Here is a 26,453-nt window from a genome sequence, read left to right on the forward strand (position 1 = left end):
GATTTTGGAATTGCAAACAAGGGCTAATCCCAGCTTTGAAGAGTTGCTGTGAAGATGAGGAATGCTACCCGCTCTGAGCCCAGTCGCTGGCATGGTGGGTGCTCCACAAATGGTAGCATGGACAGTGATGCTAATAATGGTAGTTTTAATGCCATCATTGCCATCACTCCCTTCTTCAAGCCTGGCCAGCAGTTCCCTCTGGCAGCAGGACTCTTGAGAAGCCCTATGCCTGGGTGGCAAATGGGCACAGTGGGCCTCCTTTGGATCTGAGGCCCCATCTGTCCACAAAGTACCTCTAGGTGGGACTGGAGGCTGAGAGGCAGAGGGGAGGACCTTGGAAGGTGATGCCTACATGGCTGGTCCTTTGGTCAGAGACAATTCTTCAAACTTCCCCATTTTGTGGCGCCTTCTGAGGCCTATGAGGTTTGGCAGGGGAGGAGTCAAGTTTCACCACTGTTTCTCCCAGGATGTTGCATGCTCTTCTTTTTTTTTTTTTTTTTTTTTTAAGATTTTATTTATTTGACAGAGAGACGCAGCGAGAGAGGGAACACAAACACAAGCAGGGGGAGTGGGAGAGGGAGAAGCAGGCTTCCCACAGAGCAGAGAGCCTGATGCGGGGCTCAATCCCAGGACCCTGGGATCATGACCTGAGCCGAAGGCGGATGGCAGAGGCTTAACGACTGAGCCACCCAGGCGCCCCGTGTTGCATGCTCTTCTGGCTGGAAGGGCGGGGTAGGGGGTGGGGGGTAGGGCACAGCCTGAAGGCCCTCCCTGCCTGCTACCTCCTGGGATTCCTAAGGTCCCAGAACCTGCCTCGTTCCCTACTCCATTCTTCCTGGGTTTTGCAGAACTTAGAGAAGAGCAGGCTGCAGCTTCCCGGCCCTGCTGGCCTGCTCTGAATCAGGGAAGTCACCTCCTGGCACCCAGGAGTTGGCAGGGGCATTTTGACCTGACGGGCAGGCCATGAGGGAAGTTCAGCCCCTGACTAGAACCTATAAGTAGCCAGAGAGTGTCATGTGCCTGTTCCCGGGCCTTGCTGCCCTCCCTCTGGCTCCCTGTCCCTCTCACCAGGGTGGAATTGGGGGCTGAGATGTGCCCTGACCTGGAGTTCACCCACCTGTCACCTGGGCCTGGGGCAGGGGCCATGTAGGGAAATAGGGCCATCCCAGTGCCGAAGTGGTTAGGACTGTGAGAAGGAAGAACCCCAGAATTTCCAGGCACCCGTTCTTTTTTTCTCATCCAATAGTTTAAAAACTCACGTTGATGCCTGGCTTGCCTCCCTGACCCTACTCCACTTGCCCACTGGTTCCCAGCGGCTTCCTGGGCTAGAAGCTTGGCATGCTGCACCCCACTCCCCCCCCCCCACCCCAGGCCAGGACTAACGGTAGTTTAACCTCTAGGCAGGAGCTGCCCCTGAGGTCCGGCTGACCCCCGCAGAGGAGGCCCAGCAGCGCCTTGAGAGGATCTTCACAGCTTCTGTAATGCCACCTCTCGTGTATGGTTCCCCAGGCCCTGGCGCTCCTCTTTGCCGAGGCTGGCAGCCAGACTGTGGGTGTCGGGGAGGGCGGGAGGAGCATCCGACTATGGAAGGATGGCTCCATGGCAGCCTGGGGGCCCTCACGTGGCCTTCTCACCTGAAGGAATAAGAGAAGCGCTTTCTAGAGGGTCTGAGCTGTGAGGCCTGTTCCTCCGGGGGACCCAGAGCCCTGCGCCCATGGGAAGGGACCCCACTTGGCTGAGGATCCAGCCCCCTTTTCTGGCCCTGGAGGACATGGCTTGGTGCCAGGGCCTGGTGGGTGGTAAGGCAGAGAGCTCAGTCTCCCTTCTTTTGGTGCACTGGCTCTCCAGACCCAATGGGGCCTGTTAACTCCTTATAGGCAAGGTCCAAGGCCTGGCTGACTCCACTTCCTCTTCAGAAAGGTCTTTAAGTAATCAGACAGAGACAGGTCAAGCCTGGCCACAGGGTCTGCCCACAGTCCCTTGGTTCGTGGGCAGGTGGCTGGTGGACCCGGTGGCGTGGTTCCTCTGCTCGCCATGGGGTGGTGTGCCTGTCTGCGAGTGGTGCAGGGCGCAGTGGGGGATTGAGGAAGGGGTCCTCAACTTGGGGCTGCTAGTGGTCTTGTTCTGAGACTTGCTGTATGGTGTCATTCTGCGTAGGGGCGGCAGCTCCAAAGGACAGCCCTTGGCACTGGGGGTGGCATTTTTGTGTGTGTTTAGAGGTCAGGGACAGCCCCGTTCTGGGGTCTGCTGGCTACAGGGGAGTCAGGCTGACCAGTGCCCTGAAGATAAGGCCCAGAGCCACTCAAGGGGCCAGACCCTGAGTGTGGGGAGGTGGCCTGGCCTGGCCAGCTCATAGAAGAGCCTAGTTCAGGATGCATTAGATGTCCCACCCAGGAGAGACTGTGGCCAGAGGCAGAGTGGCATACTCCTGCGCAGGCCACAGTGAATGACTTAGCAGAGTGTCTTCTCCGAGATGTCTCATAACAGGTGTCTCTTCACCAAGCTGGGCCTCTCCTTCCGGGTCTGGCCTCTCCTTCCTGGACTGGGCACAGTTCACCTGCCCAGGCCAGCTTCCCATCCTGGCACTTGCACCCTGCACCCTGGGCAGCCAGAGAGTACCCACCCACTTGGCCTAAGGTGCTTGCTGAAGGGGAAATGCCAACGGTCTGCTTGTCTTCACCCCTCTTTCTCTCTCTCTTCTCTGCTTGCTACTGGCAGCTGGACCCTGAGGACGCCTCTCCTGCCCACAGCCAGGTAGGGTGCTCCTGCCCCCCTCAGGAGCCCTCCGCTTCCTCCAGCGACCACCCGCCACCCCTGGCCCGTACCTGGGCTGGCGTCTGTGCTCGGGCCTCGTGCTGGAGTGTAAGGCCTCTTTCCCCTTCTGGCTCCCACCCGGTGTCTGGGGGTGGGGGGATCCTTGGAGGAGGCAGTGCCAGAAGTTTGAGATGGGGCAGTTCTGTGTCAGGCCCTTGGGGAGGGTCCAGACGGGGTGTCACCACTTGAGTCTGGCCTTGTGGCACATGGTTTTTAACCACTGGAGCCCAAGAGCCGGGCAAGAGTTCTGGTTTCTAGGGGTTTCAGGTCTGCTCACTCTGGGTAGAGAAAGCCGACAGGCTGAGCCCCTCCCACCTCCCACGCTCATGCCCAGGCCCGAAGATGTGGCATTCTCTGGCTCCACCTGCTGGCCAGTATGGGAAACCTATCTTTGAATTCATTCTGAAGGATTACTTCTAGGCCCCGAGCCTTTGATGTCCCCTAGTTGTTAGGTTCCAAACACCTGACCCCTAAAACGTGTCCATTCGAGACAAAGGTTTTCACTTGTATCATGTGATTTGGGCAAAAAATAAAACATTGTGATTTTTTTTTTTTACAAAGTTACATTTCTTCCACTAACAGAATTAGCCTTTATTTCTTTTTTTTTAATGTCTTCATTTAACAATTTAAAATGTTGCCGGCCCCGTAGCGATCGTCCTGTGTGAAGGGTGGTTTCACTGGTCATGATTCCCAGAGCCCGTGTAGTCCAGGCTTCTCTCTTGAACGGGAAAGGACCATCAGCAAGGAAGAGGGAGTTATCTGAAGCCCGGATCCAACCTGGGAGTAGAACCCAGATCTCTTTTTCTTTCAGCTCCAAGAAATGTGACAAAGAAAAGACTTATGTCTCCTTGTCCTTCCCGGTCCCTCACCCAGGGGGTTGGTGACACAAAGCAGTGTCTGCTCCTCAGCCTCAGGTCTCCTCTTAGAGACTGACTGTGGCTCAAGCTGCCCCAGTACCCATCCGCGTGGCACGCAGGCCTTTCCCGTGCCCTTCCCCGCACCCCCCCCCCCGCCCCCCGTGTCTGGCCATGCTGTTTCATGCCCTTGCATGGCCTTCGCCTGTCCTCCTGAAGAGGCGTGAAGGAGGAGTGGAAAGAAGGCCAGGCTGAGGCTAGGACTCAGGACCCGCAGATCACGTTGCAGTACAGAGTCCTCCGTAGACACTTCTCTCCTCAGGTCTTGAGGAAGCGCCCTTTGCCAGCTGGGTGAAGGAGGGCCTGTTAGTCGGCTGAAGGCAGAAGCTGGGCATGAGAGGTCACAGTAGCAGCAGGCGGGGGACCAGGGGGCGGCGTGCGGGCTCAGGACACCGACCCTACAGGCCCCACAGGGAGGTGGGGAAGAGGGTGGCTGAAGGTGGAACCTGGTTTGCTTTCTTGTGGTCTGTTCTCTTCTGGGCTCGAGTTCTGAGTGTCCCCGTCCTTCCAGACCCTCAAGGCTGGTGTGGTCCCTAACTCCGTGCCCTCATCCTCGGGGCTCCTCAGGACCGCCCCCATCCCCTGGCTTCCCCACCTTCTTCCTGTGACACCTCCGATGTCCCCTGTTCTGTATCTGCCCCCCAACTGTCCCCCTTACCCAGGGGCTCATCTGGAAGCCCTTCCCCTCACATCTTTCCTCTCTCCTGCTCTCCTGACTCAAATGTTTTCCAGAACAAGGACTGACTGTTTCCGCCCTCCCTCTGATAGGTGAAGACAGAAGAGCAGATTGCGGTGGAAGAGGCCTGGTATGAGACAGAGAAGGTGTGGCTGGTCCATAAGGATGGCTTCTCGCTGGGTGAGTCTGGGGAGGCCCAGCGGACAGATGTCTGGGCCTCTCAGTTTCCAGGGCTGGGTGTGCCTTCCTGGGTCCGGTGAGGCCTGGGTGGTGAGTGAGGAGAGCCCAGGGATGTAGTGGGGAGGAGGCAAGACCACAAAGGGCCCGAACAGGGTGGCAAAGGTTCCCAGGCCTGTGTCTGACTGTCTGTCCCCGCGCTGCAGGCAGTCAGCTCAAATCTGAGGAGCTCAGCTTGCCGGAAGGGAAGGTGCGCGTGAAGCTAGACCACGATGGCGCCATCTTGGACGTGGATGAAGATGATGTGGAGAAGGTTTGCAGGTGGCGGGCACAGGAAGTGGGCTGGGCAGGGCAGGCCTGTCCACCGGCAGCGCAGACAGATTCTGCTTCTTCAGTGCCTGCCCGCCTATCCTATCACACAGGCTAACGCTCCCTCCTGCGACCGTCTAGAAGATCTGGCTTCGCTGGTATACCTCAATGAGTCCAGCGTCCTCCACACGCTGCGCCAGCGCTATGTCGCGAGCCTGCTGCACACGTACGCTGGCCCCAGCCTGCTCGTCCTCAGCCCCCGTGGGGCCCCCGCCGTGTACTCCGAGAAGGTGCGGCGCCCCCAAGGCTACAATGCTGCCTCACGGACCCACCCATGTACTACCTACCCCACCTTCCCTGGCTCCGCCCCTTCCCCTTGGCATCCCACAGGGCTCCCGTCCACTCTCACAGCTGACCTTGGGAAGAGGAGTCATTTCAGGGGGTGGGGACCTGAGGCCCTCCCCCTAACCTCTAACAGAGGCCGGGACTGGGCTGGAATCTTCATTTCCGTGCATGGCCTTAGCCTCCGAATCCCTCGCCCCCCTGCCGTGAAAGGCCCGGAAAGGTGGACCTTGGGAGTAAGGGGTGACCGAGTGGGACCACCTTCCCTCCGTCCCCCTCCCACCCAAGGTGATGCACATGTTCAAGGGGTGTCGGCGGGAGGACATGGCACCCCACATCTACGCCGTGGCCCAGACCGCATACAGGGCAATGCTGATGAGCCGCCAGGACCAGTCTGTCATCCTCCTGGGCAGCAGCGGCAGCGGGAAGACCACCAGCTGCCAGCACCTGGTGCAGTACCTGGCCACCATCGCGGGCACCAGCGGGAACAAGGTGTTTTCCGGTGAGACAGGACACCTGGAAAACCTGAGAGGGGCGGGGATGGAAGTGCCTCGTAGGTGCCGTCCATTTTCTCCCTGGTTTCTCTGTGTCCTCAAAACCCCTCTGTCCCTGGGCAGTCTGGCCGGTGTAACTCCGAGCCTCTGCGTGCTGGGGGAATAGGCCTGGGCTGGGCGTCTGGAGGCTTTCCTGATGGCCCCCGGGCGTGTCTCCTGCAGTGGAGAAGTGGCAGGCTCTGTACAGCCTTCTGGAAGCCTTTGGGAACAGCCCCACCATCATGAACGGCAACGCCACCCGCTTCTCCCAGATCCTCTCCCTGGACTTCGACCAAGCTGGCCAGGTGGCCTCGGCCTCCATCCAGGTGAGAGACCTCCAGGGTGGTAAGAGACTGGCTGCCTGGGTTCAGGCCCTAGAAACCAGGCTCTCTCCTGTGCCTCATGTTCCTGGGATTCTACCCCAACAAAATGGACCCTGGCTCTAGCAGGGCTGGTTTGCTCCACTCGGGGCCTTCACCCTTCTGGCCGCCCCCCCCCCCCACCCGTGTCTTCTGTCCCCCAAGCCTTCTGCCTCCTGCCCTGGGTGGAGCATGGCTCAGCTTCCTGCCCACCCTTGGGGTTCGCCACACCCTACTTCTGGGGCCCTGTCCCTGTGTGCAGGGGCTTCTCGCAGGCTAATTTCACCCAGGTTAAGACTGGCTTGTCAGTCAAGGAAGGTCCAGCTGAGGCTGGTCCCCTTCCAGGCTAAATGAAACATCTCACCACAAAGTGCCCAGCCAGCTCCCTAAGAAGACTGTGCCGGAGGCCTGGGGAGGGGCAGCAGGGCCCCTCCAGGAGCTGGGCCTGTCTTCTTCTGCCTGGCTCCCGTTTCTGCCCTGGATTTGACCCTGGGGGCAGCTGGCCGCTTGTTTACAGCCCCCCTCCCCGTTCTCTCTGGCGTGGGGTGGGCGGAGCTTGACCCAGCCCTACCCTCTTTGCCCATACCTCTCCCATGCTGTGCTGTAGACAATGCTTCTGGAGAAGCTGCGTGTGGCTCGACGCCCAGCTGGTGAGGCCACGTTCAATGTCTTCTACTACCTGCTGGCCTGTGGGGATGGCACCCTCAGGTGAGACGGGGCCAAGGAAACGGGGGGGGGGGGCGGTGCTCTGGACTCCAGCTCACTGATGGCTCCTGGATCTTGCCACCTGGTTGCATCCTATCCCGTGTGTTTATTGTATGCGTGCCACATATGAGGCCCGAGGTAATAGGACGGTGAGCCGAATGAGCCACAGGCTCTACCCCAAGGAAGCTCCCGAGCCCTGGGCACAGAATTGACCCTCCAGTGTTCCCGGGGCCCTGCTAGGACCTCTGCTACCCCTGAAACCAGATCTGCAGAGGGGAAAGCACAGCAGGATGCGGGTGGCCAGGGACTTGCCTGTAGTCACACGGCTAGTGTGGGGCTGAGCATTTGTTGGGCCTTTTTCAGCGCCCTCCAGGCTGGCCCTCCCTGCCCCCTAGGTTGGTTCGTCTGCCTGCCTCTTCCCTTTAGTCCTTCAGACTTTCTGTCCTTGTTCTGCGGGGGGGGGGGGGGGGGGGGGGGGGGGGTAAAAAGATAAGTGATAAGGCTGAGCAAGCAGCCCCGGGACATTTTCCTCCTTAGCTCTTCTGGTCACTGAGGGCACGGGCTCTGTCCTGGCTGGACTCGTGCCGCAGGCAGATTCCTTGCTCTCTTTCAGGGGTCTGGCTGGACACTCTCACCAGAGCATCTCTGGTGACCTGTCCTAGGGAGGCTAGTGCTCTGACCAGGCATCCAGGCCAATTAGGGAAGGCGGCGGCAGCTGGCCTGACAGTAGGGCATGATGGGCAGGCAGAACTCAGTCTGGAAGCTGGATCCGTCTGTCTCCACCCTGGTAGGGAGATGGCCCTTGGCATGGGGACCACGCACCGTGCTGATGCCTCATTTGTACCCCTAGGACAGAGCTCCACTTGAACCACTTGGCAGAGAACAATGTGTTTGGGATTGTGCCACTGGCCAAGGTAGGGGCCTATGGGGATGGGGTTGGCAGCCCTGGGCCTTGGGAGTAGGGGCCGCCTCAATGCCCCATTCGAGGAGCAGGATCCCGACTTCCGCCTGGAGGCTCTCCCTAGCCTCACCCTCCCTAGGGCCCAGCAGCATGGGGGCACGCCGGGAGGGACAGCCCCTCTGAGACGCGGGCCCGTCTGTCCCTGCAGCCTGAGGAGAAGCAGAAGGCGGCTCAGCAGTTCAGTAAGCTGCAGACCGCCATGAAGGTGTTGGGCATCTCCGCAGATGAACAGAAAGCCTGCTGGCTCATCCTGGCTGCCATCTACCACCTGGGGGCTGCAGGTGCCACCAAAGGTAACCTGCAGGGGTTCCCGGTGGCGTGGCTTGTCGCCCAGGAGAGCTTGTGGAGGCCCTGCCGCTCCGTTCGCCCTCACCCGGCACGGCCGTCTCTGTTAGCAGATACCCCTCTGTTGCTTGCGCCTCTTCCCAGCCCCCCACCTCGGAGCACAAGGCTCCGAGCACCCGGAGAAGCATCTCTGCCCCTGCACTTGGGCGGCAGTGATGCGGAGCCCTGTGAAGAGCAGGGGGGCGGCGGTTCCGAGGCCGAGGGGAAAGAGAAGGGCCCTAAGTCAGAGCAGTCCCCCTGAAATAACTCTCCTTCTTGTTCCCTTCCTGACAGAGGCCCCCGAGGAGCAAGCGGGTAACTGAATTTGGCCCCTCCCTGGGGGGTAGAGGCCGCCTTGTCCCGTCTTGGTGCTGGCCCTGGGCTCTCTCTGGGGACTGGGCTTGTTCTGTCCGAATGGGGGGGGGACTGGCCTGGGAGGAGCCCCAGGTTGAGCAGGGAGAGGGCGCCTGCTGGCCGTGAGGCTTCTCAGCGTCCCAGGCCTAGCTGCTCTGACTCGTTTTGCCTCCAGATCCTGGGACCTCTCAGGATGCCCTCCGTGGGGGCCTAGATGGGGTAGGGTGGGCTTGCCATCTTGGGGCGTTCCGAGGCCGGTTTTCCCGGAGTCTTCTTCCCTTCCCTTCACTGGTTTGGTAGCCGGGGTCTCTTCCTCTTGCATGGCAGGGTGGAGACCACTAGGGGGCAGCAGGCACTGTGGTAACAAATGGGCTGCAGCTTCTGCACTTGGACTTGGGGGCTTGTGAATGGCTAGAGCTTGGTCTGGCTTCCAAGAGCTTTGCTGCCTTCCTCTGAGATTATGTTGAGGGGCGGGCACTCGGAGCACCTCTTCACCCCTTCCTCCCCTTCCTCAGAGGGCTCCTGCCTCTGAACGGCGCCTTGGGCTTTGGCTGCATCTTCTCTGAGATGTGAAGGGCCCCAGGCTGCTCAGCAGGAGCCAGAAAGCACCGGTGGGTGGGTGGGTGCACAGAGAGGCAGGCGGTTCGGTGTCAGGTTCCTTACGATCCCAGCAGGTGGCATCCCTGCCAAAGAGGAAGCAGGCTCTGAGTTAAAGTTGTCTCCAGACTGTGTAGGTGGGCAGGCGGGTAGGCGTGTGGCTGTGTCTTGAGGAAGTTCTTCCCGTCTGAGGAGGTGACGAGACCAGGTTTCCTATAACCCTGTACTCCGTCAGCACTGCCTGCAAGCACACAGATCTGGGTGTGTCCGCACAGGGACCCTGTTGAACAGGGTCTGTTACCTCCTCAGAGCTTCCAGTATTTTCCAGAGGATGTGTGCACGTGTGTGCACGTGTGTGTATGTGTACGTGTGTGGTGTCTTTGTAGGTGTGTGTGTGTGTGTGTGTGTGTGTGTGTGTGTGTGTGTGTGTGTGTGTGTCAGTGTGATTACACCCGTAAACATACTCCTTTGAGATTGTGTGTGTGTGCACTTGGGTATATTTTTGCGTCTCTGAGTCTGAATGTGGTTGTGTTTTCTCGCCTGCTCATCCTCACAAACCTCCTCCCTACACACACACACACCCCACGGTCCCTTCCCGTGGACCTGGCGGGTTCAGTTGATGACTGTTTGCTAACATGCTGTTTTTCTTTGCATGCTGCATGCTGGTCCTTTGCCTTACAGAAGCTGCTGAAGGTAAAACCTTATTTCTTGTTAGCTTTCCCTAATTGCGGTGATTAGACACATGTTGGCTGAGGCACGTCTGTCTGCCTGGGCTCTTCCCTTTCCCCTGTGGCTTCTTCCACTTCCCCGCTGTTGGGCCGTGGGGTGGTGGTGGTCTCCCCTGGCAGACGCCTGGAGGTAAGGGAGAGGGTCCTGCTGCATTCACGGAAGGGGGAGGCACTAGAACTCTCTCATGACGTGTCCCCAAAGGCACACGTGGCTCTTGTGCTCATCACAGGGGGGCTGGCTCATCCCCTGACTGTCCTTCCCCAGGTTGGCACCCCTGAGGCCAAGCCCTCTAGAAGAGAGGTTCAGAGCTGCCTGGGCGCCCTCTGGTGGCAGTGCTGTGGCGTTCCCTCCTCTTTTAGGACCTGTTGTTCTCTCCGCCCGCAAAGGACACAGGCGCTGGCTGTCTCTGTTTTGCCTAAAGCCCCTCTGGTGTCATTAGGGCTGGTTTTAACTCCAGAAGATGCTCGGTCCTCAGTTCTGGGCCATGGGAGCCAAAGGGCACAACAGTCATCAGATGGACTAAGGAGAAAGACCCAAGATGCCAGATCCTTTTTTTTCTACCCCGTAGCTGGGCGCAAGCAGTTTGCCCGCCACGAGTGGGCCCAGAAGGCCGCATACCTGTTGGGCTGCAGCCTGGAGGAGCTATCCTCAGCCATCTTCAAGCACCAACACAAGGGCGGCACGCTGCAGCGCTCCACCTCCTTCCGCCAGGGCCCCGAGGAGAACGGCCTGGGAGATGGCACAGGTGCCCCGAGCCCCTTGGCTGCTGGATGTGATTGGGAGGCCCCATCCAGGCCTCATTGCTGTCTTCTCTGGAGCGGGGGAGGGAGACTGCTGGGGTGAATAGATGCTTCCGTCAGAGGGAGAGGCCCAGCCCCAGGGCCCCATGCTGATTTGACCCTGGGTGGCTAGAGAGCATAAGCCCATGGGGATCCCCAGGGGCAGGAGGTAGAGCGGATGCTCTTGCCCCACAGGCCCCAAACTGAGTGCACTGGAGTGCTTAGAAGGCATGGCGTCCGGCCTCTACAGTGAGCTCTTCACCCTTCTTGTCTCCCTGGTGAACAGGTGAGTGCCAGGCAGGGCCCAGGAGCTGCCCAGCCTCCTGCCATGACAAAGGGGGAGTTGATGGCTCTGTGCTGGTGGGATTGCTGAGGCAGCGCCCTTCTCCACCAGCAGAGGGCTCACTGTCCTCGCGGGCGAGGAGAGGCACATCCTCCCTACGGGGATCCTGAGCATCTGGGCAGGGATGGAGATTTGGCTTGGGGCAGAACAGGGCCGCCGGGGCGCCACGGGCAGACCAGTGGGGCCTGTTCGGCGGTACTTCCCTGGCCAGCCCTGACCCAGGCTCTCCCTGTGAAGGGCTCTCAAGTCCAGCCAGCACTCACTCTGCTCTATGATGATTGTGGACACTCCGGGCTTCCAGAACCCTGAGCAGGGTGGGTCGGCCCGCGGAGCCTCCTTTGAGGAGCTGTGCCACAACTACGCCCAGGACCGGCTACAGAGACTCTTCCACCAGCGCACCTTTGTGCAGGAGTTAGAAAGATACAAGGAGGTAGCACTTGACCTTGCCTCTGCCTTGACCACCCCCCAGCCCCTGCCCACCCCCCCCACCCCCAGCCTCAGCTTCCTGGCACCCACAGGGAGGACGTGTGTGGAGAGGGAAGGCCCCACCTTCCCTGCTTTTGCTCTCTGGCATTTCTGTCTCCCCGTGCGCCCCGGAGTAGTGGTCTTGTCCTGCCCCAGACTATATCCTCACTGTGTAGAGAGTTTGCTCTCAAAGAAGCTGCAGGCGCGTTCGGGGCCCCTGAGAGCCCCTCCTTGCCCACCCTCAAGGCACCTGCCTAGGCCCTGTGAATTGCCACCGCGCAGTTCCTGCCTCCTTGTGGGTCGGCCAGGCCTTCCCTGGCTCCCTGGCTCCCAGTCTATTAAGATGGTGATTGATCATGTAGGGCCCCTCCATGAAAGGGTGTTCCAGATGGGACAAGATCTAGAAACTCCACCTTGTGGGCAGGTGAGATGAATGAACTGGGGAGGATATTTATCTTGGCTGAGAGAAGATTCAGGAAGCAAATGACAGCAGTCTTCAGGCGGCTCAGGGATGATTGTGTGAAGTCGAGAGTAGGCTTACTCTGTATAGTCTCATCAACTGGTGTGAGTAACAGGAATGGGGGACTTTAGCTCAGTGTTAAAGAAGGTTAGAGGACTTGGGCACCTGGGTGGCTCAGTTGGTTAAGCGACTGCCTTCGGCTCAGGTCATGATCCTGGAGTCCCGGGATCGAGTCCCGCATCGGGCTCCCTGCTCGGCGGGGAGTCTGCTTCTCCCTCTGACCCTCCTCCCTCTCGTGCTCTCTATCTCTCATTCTCTCTCTCTCAAATAAATAAATAAATAAATAATTTTTTTAAAAAAAAGAAGGTTAGAGGACTCTTAGCTGTCCGAAAAGGCCATGTGGTGCCTTGGGAGGTGGTGAACACTTGTCAGAGGGGCTGCTGGAGGGGAGGAGCTCCTGAGAGGGGTGGAAGGGCGGACTTGCTGGCCCAGCGCCCCCTCCTGGCCTTCAGCGTAGGGCGGCACCCCTCAAGGGGCCTGCGCTCACTACCCCTCTCCCGTCCCTCCTAGGAGAACATTGAGCTGGCATTTGACGACTTGGAGCCAGCCGTGGATGATTCTGTGGCAGCCGTGGACCAAGCCTCCCATCAGTCCCTGGTAGGAGTTGCAGCGAGGGCCTGGGCTGACCCTTTCTCCCCTTGTCTGTCCCTTCCCCTCAGTCGAACCCTTGCTGTGTAAGCTACCGTTGCATGGCTGGTCTGGCCCGGAAGGTAGCACTTCCTTCCGCCGTGGTGCAGTGAGAGCTCCAGGCCCCAGGTGTCCGAGCCATGCGGGGGGAGGCATACCTGCCCCCTCCTCCCCAGGCCCTGTTCTGTGCCTGCCTGAGCCTCATGTGTGTCTGCCAGGAGCCTGGTGTCTCCTTCTTGGTGGTGAGGGCTGGGCTGGACCCAGAGGACAGAGTCATCCCTCCCACTGTCCCCAAAAGACTGGTGCAGCCAAGCAGAGTGGGTGAGGCGTCTGTGCAAATAGGGAATCTGTGCCTAGCTCCAAATATGAGCCCTCACCCCTCAACCTTCGGGGCAGGCTTTGTCACACTTTGGATGAGGATCTCGGGCACTTTGCTGCCTGGGGGCCTGGCTGGCCTGATGAGCACTTGGCATGTGCTGACTGTCTTCAGTTAGGGAAGTTTCAGAAGGCACTTTACTAGAGAATTGGCATTTTTGCTAGGCTGCCGCTCCCCATCTCTGCTTTGACCCCTGCCTCCTTCTCCATCTTCCTTGTGGGCAGGCCCTGCTGTGCTAACAAGGGGATGGGGCCCCAGGGAGAGTGAGTGTCCCCCTGGGACCAGTACTTAAAGTACCCAAGTTCCATGTCCCCCCACCCAGGGAAGCTGGCTTTTCTTTTCCTGACACCTGGGTTCCCAGCTGGCCTCCGTTGAGAGCCTTTGCCATTCCCAGGAGATGTGGGGAAGTCAGTCCCTGTGGCTTAGGAGGGGCAGCATGTCAGCGTGTTTGGATGGGCCTTGGCTATTCCTTCCTTTTCCTGCTCTCCCTGTCTGATGGACCTCGGCACCTCTGGGGACGGGGGCCCCTGCGTGCCGAGTCTGCCACTCGCTGTCCAGTGGCTTCATTGCCTAGTCCTGCCATGTAGCTCCAGCCACTCTGGGACCTTAGCTCCCCATCTGTCCCTGGCCACATTCAGCTTCCTCCTGGTAGTCACACTGACTCCCTTGGGCAGCCATGGGGTGGGGGGCGATGCAGGCAACTGGGTGCAAAGAGAGGGAAAAACGCTTTTCTTACTTCTCTTGTCCCCCCGAGTCCCGAAAGGGCCAGGAGGGAATGGGGTGTAAGGGAAGGTTCCGTCCTTCTTGCTCAGGGAAGTCTTGGAAATGCCACGGCAAAGGCCCCTTCAGCCCAGATGCAGCCACAGGTCTAGTTCGTGTGGCCCGCGTAGGGTATTAGAAATCAGAATTCTCTTGGAAAGCTGGAGGCTTTACCAATGCTAGGCCTGTGTTCTTCCGGGACAGCAGTTGGCTGCAAGCCGATGGGCGGCCCTTCCCTGTAGATGGGGACACGTGCTATGCCATCACCCCGACTCTGCCCATTCCGGCTGTTACATCTCCTAAGCCACCCATCTTACGGTTTTGGCACTTGAGCTTCTGACCCTGCAGGAGTCCCACCTGCAGGGCTCGGAACCCTCTCGGGGATCCTCCCTGAGGGGATCCTCAGGGGGACCAGGCTTGACCCCACCGCTGTCGCTGGCTGAGAGCTTCCTTTGGGCCACGCCCCCTGCTCCGGGGCCTTCCAGAATTTTTATCTCAGTTAATCTGCCTGGGAGGCGATGCCCAGGTTGTGAGAACAACATGGGCTCACCCAAGGCCCTCGTGACTTCCAAGAGGACAAGGATGGTTCACGAGAAGCCTTCAGCCTTTGGTGACTCTGGACACAATTCCTGGGAAGGAGATTTTGCTGGGGGCGTCTCTCTCTAACCTCTGTCCGGCTCCCTCTTTCCCCTTGCTGCCCGGCTGCCCCACAACGTGTCAGCCAGGAGTGACAGGAGCTGCAGTGCGTGTGTGTATGTGTAGCACGTTTATGGTATGTGGTTGGGCCAGGGGCTCCGTGGCACACGGTGGCTTTTCTTCGCTTCTCCACAGGTCCGCTCGCTGGCACGCACCGACGAGGCGAGGGGCCTGCTCTGGCTATTGGAAGAGGAGGCGCTGGTGCCCGGGGCCACCGAGGACGCCCTCCTGGAGCGCCTTTTCTCCTACTATGGCCCCCGGGAAGGTGACAAGAAAGGTAGGTGGTACCCCTGGAGGGCTCTTTTGCTTCCTCTCCAGAGGACCCACTTATATGGGTCTAGGCGGTACTGCCTGGAAGGGCTCACTGAGTCCCTGGGCTTTTCTGGGGCCTGTGCCCTGATGATCTGAACCTTCCTTCTCCCCCGCTCAGGCCAAAGCCCCCTCCTGCGCAGCAGCAAACCACATCATTTTCTCCTGGGCCACAGCCATGGCACCAACTGGGTTGAGTACAATGTGGCTGGCTGGCTGAGCTACACCAAACAGAACCCGGCCACCCAGAACGCCCCCCGGCTCCTGCAGGACTCCCAGAAGTAAGAACACCACTCACCTGGCCCATGTCCCATCCCTGGGGCTGGTTTTGGGCTTCCTGGTGTCAGAGGCCCCCTCGCGAGCAGGGTTGATGGCCTCTGTTTCCTGAGAGGGGACAGCCAAGGCCATTTGGTCTGGAGGGCCTGGGGGTGGCCTCCTGGAGTAGAAGTGGGATGGGCACAGTTGGAGGGACCTGTAGTTTGAAATTTGAATGGCACCTCCATGTTCTTCAAAGAAGGCAGGAGTAACAAAAACAAAACAAAACTTTAAAAAATGGGGCGCCTGGCTGCCTTAGTCGGAAGAAGCGTGCAGCTCTTGATCCTGGGGTCATGATTTCAAGCCCCACATTGGGTGTAGAGATTACTAAAAAAAAAAAAATAAATAAAGTAAGATCAAATAAAAACTTTAAAAGAAGGCAGGAGTAGCCTTAGAAACCTCTCAGTCACATAAGGCCTGTCATCCATTTTGTTTATTTAGCAGATAATTATTGGGCGCGTACTCTTTTATGTACCTGGCAGTAAATAAAACAAAACTCCCTGCCCAACTGGGGGTGGGGGGAGGCGGATAACAACCAGTAGATGTCATACGCAGATTATATGGTACGGTAGAGAGGGCTGGGCTCTAATCTCTCCTGCCACCCTGGACCTCTGCCCTCCCTAGTGATGGAGAAGAGATCACACTTCTGTCCCCCTCCCCCCCCCCCCCCCCCCACTGGTTTTCTCTTCTTCCTATTTGTAGATTTCCCTCCAGTTTCTCTCTAGGGTGTGGGGCATGCAGCCCCAGGCCCCTGGTCACGGCCATATGGGGGATTTGGGGGTGTCCTAGGACCTGGGAGGACACCCTCTACTAGTCTCTCAAAGTGACTGCCTTCCCTCCTTCACCCGTCCACCTCTGGTAGGAAAATCATCAGCAGCCTGTTTCTGGGCCGGGCAGGCAGCGCCACGGTGCTATCAGGCTCCATCGCAGGCTTGGAGGGCGGCTCACAGCTGGCGCTGCGCCGGGCCACCAGCATGCGGAAGACCTTCACGACAGGCATGGCGGCTGTCAAGAAAAAGTCACTGTGCATCCAGATTAAGCTGCAGGTGGTGAGTGTGCCTGCCCAGGCCCCATGGCCCTCTCGGGGCTCCTCTGGCCATTCTGGGGAGCACCCGGCTTACCCGGTACCCACTCAGCATCCCCCTCTGCTGGGTCCTCTGTTCCGTGCTGCCGCCTGAGTGGCCCCTCGGGCCTCATGAGGGTGGAGCTGCCAGGCTTGGCACGTCTTGGCCAGCGGCAGGACACCTGCCATCCTGCGAGGAGCGGAGATGCTGTCCTGGGCACGGGCCGGGACCCCAGAATCCACCGAGGCCTGTCCCTTTCCCTTTGGCAGGATGCCCTCATTGACACCGTCAAGAAATCAAAGCTGCACTTCGTGCACTGCTTCCTGCCTGTAGCAGAGGGCTGGGGCGGGGAGCCCCGTTCCGCATCCTCCCGCCGAGTCAGCAGCAGCAGCGAGCTGGACCTGCCCTCGGGAGACCACTGCGAGGCTGGGCTCCTGCAGCTGGACGTGCCCCTGCTGCGCGCCCAGCTCCGGGGCTCCCGCCTGCTGGACGCCATGCGCATGTACCGCCAAGGTGGGGCCTCCTTCCGTCTCCACTCCTGCTCCTGTTTTCTGGAGCCGTTCCTGCTCCTCCCCACCTTCCAAATGGGACCCGTGGGGCTAGAGGGGTGCTGCTCCCCTCCTGTCTCTGGTCTTGCCCTGGATCTCGTTTCTGCTGTGGTGCCTGCTCGGGGAGGGGCGGGGGTGGAGCAGGGAGCTGGGGGGTGGTCTCTCCAGCCCAGTCTGTTCCTTTCTCTTTTTCTTTCCACCTGGCTGACTCCCTTCTTCCTCCTCTCCCTTCTGTATTCCAGTCCTCTTCACCCCCTCCCCGCCCTGCCCCACAGGCTCTGTTCACACAACCCCCCTCCCCCCTTCCCTGCTCTGCCCACAGCAGCCGACCTGTGCTCACCTAGAGCCTTCCGCTCAGTGACGCTAACTACCTCCGAGAGCAGGCTGGGCCATACCCCCCAATGAGAAATGAGGTGCTAAATCTTTCTGAGGTACTTAAAATTCCCAAGAAAGGTCAGCCAGATCCTTTTTATGGACCCATCTGGAGGAGGGATCGGAAAGGGTGAGAGTAATAGCACAGTTGACCCTTGCCCAACTTGGGTTTGAACTGTGTGGGCCCACTTTACAGGCGGGCTTTTTGTAGTACGGTAGGGTAAGTGTATTTTCTCTTCCTTCTGCCTTCCTTAATAACATTTGCTCTCCCCCAGCTCACTTTACCGTAACAATACAGTATGTCCTACACACCACCTACAGCAATGTGTTGTTTGTCGACTGCTTGTGTTATCAGTAAGGCCTCCGGTCAACAGTAGCTTATTAGTTGTTGAGTTTCGGGGGAATTAAAAGTTATATTTGGATATTCGACTGCACGGGGCGTGTAACTCATGTTGCTCAAGGGGCAACTGCTCAACATCATTAGAGCATTTATAGGCTCCCAGGCACCGTTCTGAACTCATCATACACATTACTCTTTTAATCCCCACAGCCATCTCATGAGATGCTGGTACTATGACAGTCGTCAGATGAGGAGACTGAGGCTCAGAGAGGTTAAGTAGCTTGCCCAAGGTCACACAGCTCATGAGTGGCAGAGTGAGATTTGACCCACGTGGAGCAGCTTCCGAGTTCATGCCTCTCGAGTGGGGTTTTGTTTGCCTGAGAAGTTATAGGCTGCCAGATTTCTGTCCTTTTTTGCTTTGATAGGAGAACTGGCAGGATCCTACCCGCCCATAGCCAGGTCCCCTTGAGGCACCCCCATGGACATCATCACTTTTCCTTAGCAGTCAAAGCCGCAGAACAGGCTCCCTGCCCTGCTCGAAATAAATCATCGATCTGTCCCCACGTCTTGATATGGAGTTGGTGTTTATTATTTCAAAACCAGATTGTTACCGCTCTGAACCGAAATCAATGTGCTTTACTCAAACAAGCAGATCGATGAGGCCAGCAGCAGCAGGCCCCCCTCCCCTCGCCCAGCCCCCAGCCACCATCGATAGCGCTGATGATTAATTAAGATGCCAGGCGTCCAGACCTGCTATCCTGGCCCATCAATTTAATTGCAGTTCAGATACAATCAATAGCTCACTTTGTCTTGGCCCCTCAGTGGCCCCCGCCTCCTGTTTCAATTATCGGGCACATGCATCAGCCTCATCTCCCAGTTGGAGGGTTTCCCAGAGCTAGTGAGGCTGGTGTCGTGGAGGGAGCCCCCGACGGGCTCTCGAGAGCCCGGGTTTGGAGTCCAACTCTGCCTCCAGCTGCAGCCTTTGTGACCTTGAGCCAGCCCGTCAGTCCACCTCTTTGGCCTCAGTTCCCAGGCCTGGAAGATGAGTTGGATCTGGTCTAAGACCCCTTTTCGGTTTGAAGTTCTGTGAACGTGTATGAGCGGGTCTCTCAGGCCTCCACTGTGGTGGTGGGCGCTCTGGTGCCCTCAGGTGGCTCAGGATGACCTCCTACCAGCCACCATCCCGACCTTGCTCCAAGCCTGAAGCCATCTGACCTTTGTCCTGGCCTCAAGCCTATACAGCAGGGAGGTCTCTGCTCGAGGTAGTGCTCTTCAGGGAAAGAGAATCTAGAAGTCTTTGGGTCACCCGGCCTAGGGCTCAAGGTCAGGGTGGGAGCAGGAAGGGTACCCCTTCCGTATTCTGCTTCAGGGGACTGGGGAAAGGAAGGAGCATTTTACTGAACACCCACCACGTGAGCCAAGCCGTGCTTTCCACATATTTTCTCATTCAAACCCCATGACTACCGTGCAAGGTAAGCGGCAGGTCCCCCCTTGAAAGATGAGGAAAGCAAGAGTCAGAGATGTTGAGTGACTCGTCACATGGTGCCAAGAGCCAGGGCCGGGATTCCGACCCCAAGCCCCTGCCCTTTTCCTCTCGGCTGCTCTCTGTGGCCCGTTTTTCTTTTTCCTTGTTAAGTCCTGGAGACACTGTTCTTTCTGGGCATAGCAGAGTCATAGACTTGGAGGCTAGAAAGCATCTCTTTTCTCCATAGCATTCCTTCCAGGTGGGCAGCCGTCCCCTGTTCGCACGCCTCACCGACAAGGCACTTGCTTCTAAAGGAACCCGTTCCCGTTGTAACCTTGCAGCCCCGTGGGAGGGCAGCCCTAACTATGCTGCAGACTCCTGTCCCGTACCCCTGCCTCTTCCTCCCGCACCTCCTTTCCCAGGTCTGCCTCAGCCTCAGGCTCTCCTCCCCCAGCAGCTTCTGCCCTTTCCGGTAACTGTGTCCGAGTGCGAACTGGCTCTGGGCTGCCCTCTCTCTAGGTTACCCTGACCACATGGTGTTTTCCGAGTTCCGCCGCCGCTTCGACGTCCTGGCCCCACACCTGACCAAGAAACATGGGCGCAACTACATCGTGGTGGATGAGAGGCGGGTAGGTCTGGGCCCCAGAGCCCTACCAGACCCCCTTGCTTCTGCTCGGACCCCTCCGAGCAGCTGCCCCTCCCTGCCTAGAGAGAGCCCGGCTGGCCCGTGCTCCTGCTCCTGGTTTTGGCCACCCGGGGCCAGCACAGGGGCGCGTGGCAGCCAAGCTGGGATGGTGGGGAGAAGGCAGCCTGGGGTGTGGCCTGTAGGAGTCAGAGAAGACTCACCCTCTTTGGAGGCCAGAGTTGGGGGTCTCCGCTCTCTGGTGAGCTAGCCATCTAAGAGCCTCCCAGGAGGCAGATAAGAGCTCGTGTTTTAGGTGTTACCACTGGTATCCCCTGGGCCCTTCGGCCTTAACTTCCACATCAGGGATGGTTCCTGCAGCAGGAAGCTGTCCAGGGGTGGGGCAAGCATCCCTCCTCAGGGCAAGATTGATATGGCAAGACCTTCCGGTGCCAGGGTAAGCTGAAGGCTCCCAGGCCCCTTGTCAGCACAGGTTGCTGAAAACAGGGCTGTCACCACCCAGAGGCAGCTCCTCAGAGAGCCAGAGGGCTCCTTGAGCAGAGGAAGCCTCCTTCCCCGTGCTCTGGCCTCAGGCGCCCGGCCTGACTCTGAAGGCATCTCAGACCTTGGGATGATTTCCCTAAGAGGGAGAATGCTCTGCAGAATGGGGCAGAAAGCCCCCTTCCCCTTGCCTCCTGAGTCACAGGCCCACATTCCTGGAGGCCTCAAAAACTTCCCTCCATCCAGGACCTGCCAGTGTCCTGGGCGACCTTGGTGTGCGTGTAGATGACCCACCCCACAACCCCCTTCTCTCTGACCCCTGACTTTTATTCCAGCCTCCCACTCACAGCTACACCCAGATCTTGTCACCCCTGGAAATGCTTCACCTCGGAAATCTTCAATTCCATCATGGCCTTCCCTGCCCACAGCCTCCTAACCTGTGCACCTCACTTCTCTCCTCCTCTCAGGACACCTGCTCTTTGACTCTGTTGAGACCTCTCATGTCTGGACCCCACTGCGTTTTCTCTGCTCTGTCCATTCCCTTCTGACTTTCTTTTCTTCTCGCCTCAATGCCGTGGTCCTGCCCTCCGGTCACTTGGCCTTCATCACCCTCAGCTCTCCTGTGCCTCCTGGGGCACCTGCCCTGCCCAACCCCCACACTGAAGGGCCAGCCTCCGGGCATCTGTGCTCCTCGGTTTGGGTTTCCCAAGGGCTAGGGGAGAAAATTACACAACTGGGTGGACTTGAAGTCCTACAGGTGCATGGTCTCCAGCCTCAACTGGGCCCTTGCCATGGCCCAGCATGTTTCTCATATGCCCCATCCTTCCCTGGCCCCTATTCCAAGCTCCTTCCCTGCTGTTCTGTTCTCCGTCTTTCTCCTCCAGTCCCCTGCTACCCTGCCTACCCAGGTCATCTGCCCAGCAATTGACCTTGCCTCTAACCGGTCATAAAATTGAGGCTCCAACTTCCTCCACTGCCTTGTGGACTCTTGTCTTCGGGTGCCTTCTTGCTCAGCCCTCCTGTCTGGCTGGGAGGGGTGTCCCTCCCCTCGACCAATCCCTTCCTCCTGTGCTTTGGAATCCATTCCCGGGGGCTCCCTGGAGGCCCGCTCCATCCGCGCTAACTGTTCTCTCTCTCCCATTTCTTCTTCAGCCTCTCCTCCGCTGGCTCTTTCCTCTCAGCGGAAAAACATCCTGCAGATAGTGTGCTTGGAAAGGAGCCTCCCATCAACGCTCTCTCACGCCAGACAGTTGTCTGTTGCTCGCCTGCCCCCTCCCCGCCGCCGCCACCCGTCCCTCCGCCCCGCCACCCTGGGCCCGGTCTTCTGTCGCCCATCGAGCTGATGGCCACCTTACTGTGCTTCTTGGCAACATCTGACTCTCTTGACAACTCTGTTCTCTGCTCAGCTTCCTTGCTGCCATTCCTGGCTTTGCCTTTGTCCCTCCGAGCATCCCTTCTTCTGCCGGCCCCTGAAGTAAAGGTCTCTCTCTTCCTTAAGACGCTGTCCTTGGCCGTCTGTGCTTTCTAGTCTACAGCCTCTCCCCGGCCAGCCTCATTCACACCCATCGCTTCAATTACCGCATACATATTGACGACTCCTAGATCAATACCTGTAGCCTAGGCCTCTCTCCTGAACCTCAGACGTGCATTTCTATCTGGCTGCTTTCTGGACTTTTCTACCTGCATGCCTCAAACTCAGCACGTTCAGACCACACCGATTCCATCCCCTCCCCAACCTACTCTGGCTCTTCCGTTTCCTACTTTGGAGAGTGGCACCATTATCTGTTTAGCTACATAAGTGAGAAACCCCGGTGCTGTGGTGCCCCTAGATTCCTCCCTGTCGGCTGCCCTGCCCCCTCTATCTCCTTCACATCTCTGGCACTTCCGCCTCTTTCTTCCCTTTGGGTCAGGCTCTGGCCTTCTCTCCTCTGAGTTCCTGCAGTAGCTGCCTGAGGGGGGGGTCTCCGTCCATTCTCCCCTCATGTGCCAGGGGGGATCCCTGGAAAATGCAGATCCGATCCTGTTCCTCCTTGACCGAACCCTCCAGGGGCTCCCAGCGCACGCGGGCGCCCCACTCTTTGGCTACTGCCCACCTTTCTAGTTGTACCTTAACTGTCCTCCCCCCTTCCCTCCTGAACTACCTGGTTTCCTCAGCCCTTTCTCTTGTCTTGTGCTTCCATGCCTTTGCTCGCGCTCGTCCGTCTGCCCGAAATGCCCTCTCCCCAACTTTGGCTAGTTCTTCCTTGTAACTGAAGACTTGGCACAAGCTACACCTCACCTCCTCCAGGATGCCTTTCATGGTCCCTTGTGTGACTTAGGTGCCTCCTCCTCTGTGTACTTCACTAATTCGCTTGTCTCCCTCCCCAGCAAAGACAACTTATTGCTCTGGTAGTCATCCTTACGTCCCCAGAAACTAACCTAGGGCCTGACAGTGTGGAAGCCCACCGAAAGTGCTTGTTGAATGAGTAACAGACTGCCTCCACGGAGGCCCAGGAAGGACTCGTGCCTGGGCGAAGCCCTGCGTGGAGACGGGGGCGGCCCCTGGCCTCCCTGACAGCGGCGTCTCTCTGCAGGCGGTGGAAGAGCTGCTGGAGTCCTTGGACCTGGAGAAGAGCAGCTGTTGCCTGGGCCTGAGCCGGGTGAGTGGTCACTGCAGGAGGGCGGTAGGGCCCGGCCCACACTCTGGTCGCCCTGTCCCAGTGGCTGGCCCTCCCCTTCTGACTTCCCTCCCTCTGAATAACCGACTCATTCAGAGCCATGAACACCCCTGTGACGTCGGGAGGGGGAGTGGGTTGGAAGGTGGCCCTGAACTTGGCCTGAGTCCCGGTGTGGGGAGTGGGGAAGACAGAAAGGAGGAAAGCTGGACAAAGCAGGAAGGCAGTAGGCAGAGTGTTCCAGAGGCGCCCCCGCTCCCGGGGCCGCCAGGGTCCCAGAAGGGCAAGCAGGATGCGGTAAGGCTGTGCTCCCACCACCTGCCCACAAGCCCAGTTCCTCACCTGAATGGAACGTGGTGTCTGAAGGGCAGGCACGCCTGGGCCCAGGTGCCAGTCTGCCGCATCACTCCACGCCAAAGGGTCAGGCGAGCGTCCCTCCCGCGGGCAGGAGGCCTGCTCTCCTCTCTCTCCTCAGACTGGAAGCCTGGACGGGTGGCTTCCACGTATGTGCTCCAAGGGCCGTGGTGGGAGGGAGGGTGTTTGGGAGCCAAGGAGGGGATTCCGAACCTCTCTCCACCTGTCAGCAGGGAAGGAGGGACCTCCGGGTGCCGGGGCTTCGTGGGGAGTGTGAGGTGGACGCGGATGCTCGCAAAAAAAGGCTTGATGTCGCTTGTCCGCTCTGTTCTCTCGTTCTGTCTTCCGAGTCACAGTCTTGCCCCTTCGCTTTCCCATCCCCTGGCTGTGTCTTTGTCTCTGCTGGTTCTCCCCTCTCCTTTTGGCCCTGGCAGTTCCTGGCTCTGTCATTTTCTGTGTCTTTCCTTGTTCTCTGGGTGTTCTGTGGTCTCATTCTTTCCGTGTCATTTTTCTGGGTTTGGTCTCTTGCTGGGTCTGACTCAACCTCTCCCCATCCCCAGCTATCTGTCAGCTCAGGGGCTGCCGGCTGAGCTTCCTCCCTGGGAAGCCTGCTGTCAGAGGCTTCGCTTCAGCCTCTCGGTCTCTTGGGCGGGCTCCTGCCCCTTCAGCAGGCTGGGCTGCTGCTGGCTGGCCCTGGGGTGGCACCTCCTCCAAGGCATGTCTTGGGCAGGAGAGGGCCTGTACAGGCTGGTCCTCTTGCCAGCTAACATCTCAGACCCTCCGCTTCATCCCAGGTGCCTGGCCAAGGCGGACAAGCCGCAGGGCCCACTCAAGCTCAGAGAGAAATTAGGGGCAAAGTTGGATGTTTGCTCACATCTGATTTGGGAGAGAAATTCCGGGGCCTCTAGGCTGTGGTTGGACTGGCTGGTGAGCAGAGATTCCGTGTGTTCGTCGTATTGCTTCAGAGGAGGGGGTCGCAGTCTGAGCCCACGGGACCCTGAGGGTTCGGTCGGGCAGGGTGTTGGAGGATCTTGAGAGCCTCCTGATATTGTTTGTAAAATTTGTATGGATGAGTCTGTTGGGGAAGGAGAGGGCCCTGAGCTTTCACCCAATACTCAAAAGGACTCTTAACCCCACTAAGGTACAGCTGCATGAGAGAGGTCTCAGGCTCCCCACCCCGGTCCTGAGGCCATCTTTTCTCTTCTCATTGTGAGACACTGAGAATGGGGGCCACTCTCCAGCCCCTAGCCTGCCTGCCACCTCCCTTCTCCTGCCTCCGTCAGACCAGCTATGTGCCCTGACCACTAGCCCCTATGTCTGCCTCCTGGGGGACTTGGATATTGCCCACCCCCTGGTGGAATCTCAAGCTCACACATTGTGAGAAATCAAGGCGCGGGTAGGGCTTGAGGCCCATGGGAGACCCCAGGCACTCAGCGCGAGTGTGGGATTTGGCGAAGCAAGCGTTGCTGAGGACCTGAGCTGGCTTTCTCCTAGGCCAGCCCCAGGGGACCAGGTTTCTGTGCGGTCGCCAGAGGCAAAGCTTTCTCAGCAGAAAGTGTAGGCTTTCTCTCCACTTACTCCCTGAAGGGAGGCCTAGGGACACTGTACAGACTGGCTCTGAGTGTTTCCCGTGCTCTTTGCCCCACAGAAGGGAATTTTCTGTGTTCTGGGCAGGGTGGAGGTGGGCACACACCTAGGTGTCTCTTTGCCCTCTGTGAGGATCCCAGAGTCTTCTCTCATCTATGTATTTCCCCCTCTTCTCTTAGCAGGGAAGACTTTACCCAGCACCAGTTCAGAGCACCAAAGAGCGAGAGGAAATTCTGGCTGTGGGGGCGCCCAGCTGGTTCCTCTCCCGTCTGCCCTCCAGCCCCCAAACCTGTAGGACAGGTCCCTTGATTGGGCCAGCCCCCGCCCACCCCCCTGGCTTTTTTGTGAGCTGAAACCTGGGTGTGTGTGTGTGGGGGTGGGATGCTGGCACATGAAAGAGGAGGCTGTCTGAGAGGAGCCGGAGTGGGGAGGGGGCCCCACCCTTTCTGTGCACACGGCTTCTGGAACTTTCTCTCCTCACACACATTCACCCCATCCACTTGGCCTGATCCCAGGCAGCTGGCACCTGCGGTTGGGCCCTCCGGTGGGCTGTGGGCATAGGGCGCACGGACAGTGTTGCTGGCGGTCCTGCGGGAAGAAACCACCATAGATGTTGCTGAGGGGTGTCCTGTCCCCCATTTGACTGTGGCTGCTTTATGCCCTCTTGTCCCAGATACCTTCCCTTGGACTTCCCTCTCCTTTTAGCTCTCTTTGAACCGAGGTTTCTCACCTTACTCCTCCTCTTCCGGAGAAACCTCCCCAGCCCCTGGCCTGGGCCCCCTCCCTCAGCCTTACTGGGGCCTCTCCTTGCTCCTTCCCTCCTCTCTTGTTCCCTTGGATTTTCAGGTTCTTCCCAGGGCCGAGGACCGCCTCCCCGGCCTGCTGGTGTCCTGTGCCCCCAGCCCATCTCCCGCCTTCATCTGGCCTGCTTCCCCACAGGTGTTCTTCCGGGCCGGCACGTTGGCGCGGCTGGAGGAGCAGCGGGATGAGCAAACCAGCAGGAACCTAACCCTGTTCCAGGCGGCCTGCAGGGGCTACCTGGCCCGCCAGCACTTCAAGAAGAAAAAGGTGCTGTTCCAGGGTATCTCTGTCCCACTCCCCAGCCTAGATGGCAGAGCAGAGGTCCCGGGGTGGGGTGGGGGTGGGGGGTTCAAGGGAACATGCTGGGGCAGGAGGCTGGTCTTGGGACCAGGAGTTATTGTCACCTGGGGGAGAAGAAGCAGGGACCTCCCGGGGCCACCATGCCCTGGGCCAGGGTGGGGAATGGGCAGCTCCTTGGTGCCAGCGAGCGTGCTGGTGATGCCCAGCACTGGGGCCATGGGGCCTGGTCCTGGGGCTCGGAGTGGGGGGCAGCGCCTAGACGAAGGTGGGCTCTGGATCACAGGCTCCTCCATGAAGATTAAGGAGCTGTGTCAGCGACTCCTTTTCTTATTAGTAAGTCCATAAAACAGCCAGCACCACCGCCTCTTGTGTTTCAGCAAGATTAGGTTTTATAGCACATCGAGGCCAGGGTGCTGGAAATAATCAGGCAGCAAATAAAGCAGATGAAATTATTCCTAATGACGGCAGAGCGGTTAGTGCCCGGTGCGGTGTTCCCAGGGCTAGGCTCTCTGCCGCCCACTCTCGGAGGGATGGGGAGAGGCTGGGAGCGAGGGCTGGGTGGCCAGAGGAATCAGGTGGCCAGAGGAGCAGGGGGGTCGGGGGAGTCCTGGTTGGAGGGCTTGGGCCTGAGAGCCCCTGCTGTGCATTACCCTCCCCCCCCCAACTTAGATCCAGGACCTGGCCATTCGCTGTGTGCAGAAGAACATCAAGAAGAACAAAGGGGTGAAGGACTGGGCCTGGTGGAAACTCTTTACCACTGTGCGGCCCCTCATCGAGGTACAGCTGTCCGAGGAGCAGATCCGGAACAAAGACGTACGTAACAGCTCAGGAAGGGCCAAGTCGCTGGAAAAGGACTAGTTCA

At 58.8% G+C, this 26,453-nt stretch overlaps 1 protein-coding gene across 19 annotated transcripts in view; it reads left to right on the plus strand.

Moving 5' to 3' along the window:
* MYO18A (myosin XVIIIA) overlaps positions 1 to 26,453 on the plus strand; it is a 94,937-nt gene that overhangs the window by 43,829 nt on the left and 24,655 nt on the right. For 10 of the 19 annotated variants that reach the window (XM_027624723.2, XM_035724447.1, XM_035724446.1 and 7 more), the window contains 22 exons: positions 2,719 to 2,754; positions 4,497 to 4,584; positions 4,788 to 4,894; positions 5,004 to 5,180; positions 5,521 to 5,734; positions 5,949 to 6,091; positions 6,732 to 6,832; positions 7,680 to 7,743; positions 7,939 to 8,083; positions 9,747 to 9,758; positions 10,363 to 10,539; positions 10,769 to 10,859; positions 11,154 to 11,346; positions 12,412 to 12,498; positions 14,495 to 14,636; positions 14,790 to 14,949; positions 15,846 to 16,032; positions 16,317 to 16,560; positions 19,292 to 19,401; positions 22,469 to 22,534; positions 25,430 to 25,558; positions 26,261 to 26,404. In XM_027624723.2, the coding sequence (XP_027480524.1) occupies positions 2,719 to 2,754; positions 4,497 to 4,584; positions 4,788 to 4,894; positions 5,004 to 5,180; positions 5,521 to 5,734; positions 5,949 to 6,091; positions 6,732 to 6,832; positions 7,680 to 7,743; positions 7,939 to 8,083; positions 9,747 to 9,758; positions 10,363 to 10,539; positions 10,769 to 10,859; positions 11,154 to 11,346; positions 12,412 to 12,498; positions 14,495 to 14,636; positions 14,790 to 14,949; positions 15,846 to 16,032; positions 16,317 to 16,560; positions 19,292 to 19,401; positions 22,469 to 22,534; positions 25,430 to 25,558; positions 26,261 to 26,404 (2,817 nt within the window). Of the gene's footprint in view, positions 1 to 1,412; positions 1,479 to 2,718; positions 2,755 to 4,496; positions 4,585 to 4,787; positions 4,895 to 5,003; positions 5,181 to 5,520; positions 5,735 to 5,948; positions 6,092 to 6,731; positions 6,833 to 7,679; positions 7,744 to 7,938; positions 8,084 to 8,167; positions 8,430 to 9,746; positions 9,759 to 10,362; positions 10,540 to 10,768; positions 10,860 to 11,153; positions 11,347 to 12,411; positions 12,499 to 14,494; positions 14,637 to 14,789; positions 14,950 to 15,845; positions 16,033 to 16,316; positions 16,561 to 19,291; positions 19,402 to 22,468; positions 22,535 to 25,429; positions 25,559 to 26,260; positions 26,405 to 26,453 lie in introns of those variants that run through there. The other 9 variants (XM_027624728.2, XM_027624738.2, XM_027624740.2 and 6 more) reach the window with 5 other exon arrangements.

Source organism: Zalophus californianus, chromosome 16 (assembly GCF_009762305.2).
Source record: "Zalophus californianus isolate mZalCal1 chromosome 16, mZalCal1.pri.v2, whole genome shotgun sequence".
In the NCBI taxonomy this organism is placed as follows: Eukaryota; Metazoa; Chordata; class Mammalia; order Carnivora; family Otariidae; genus Zalophus; species Zalophus californianus.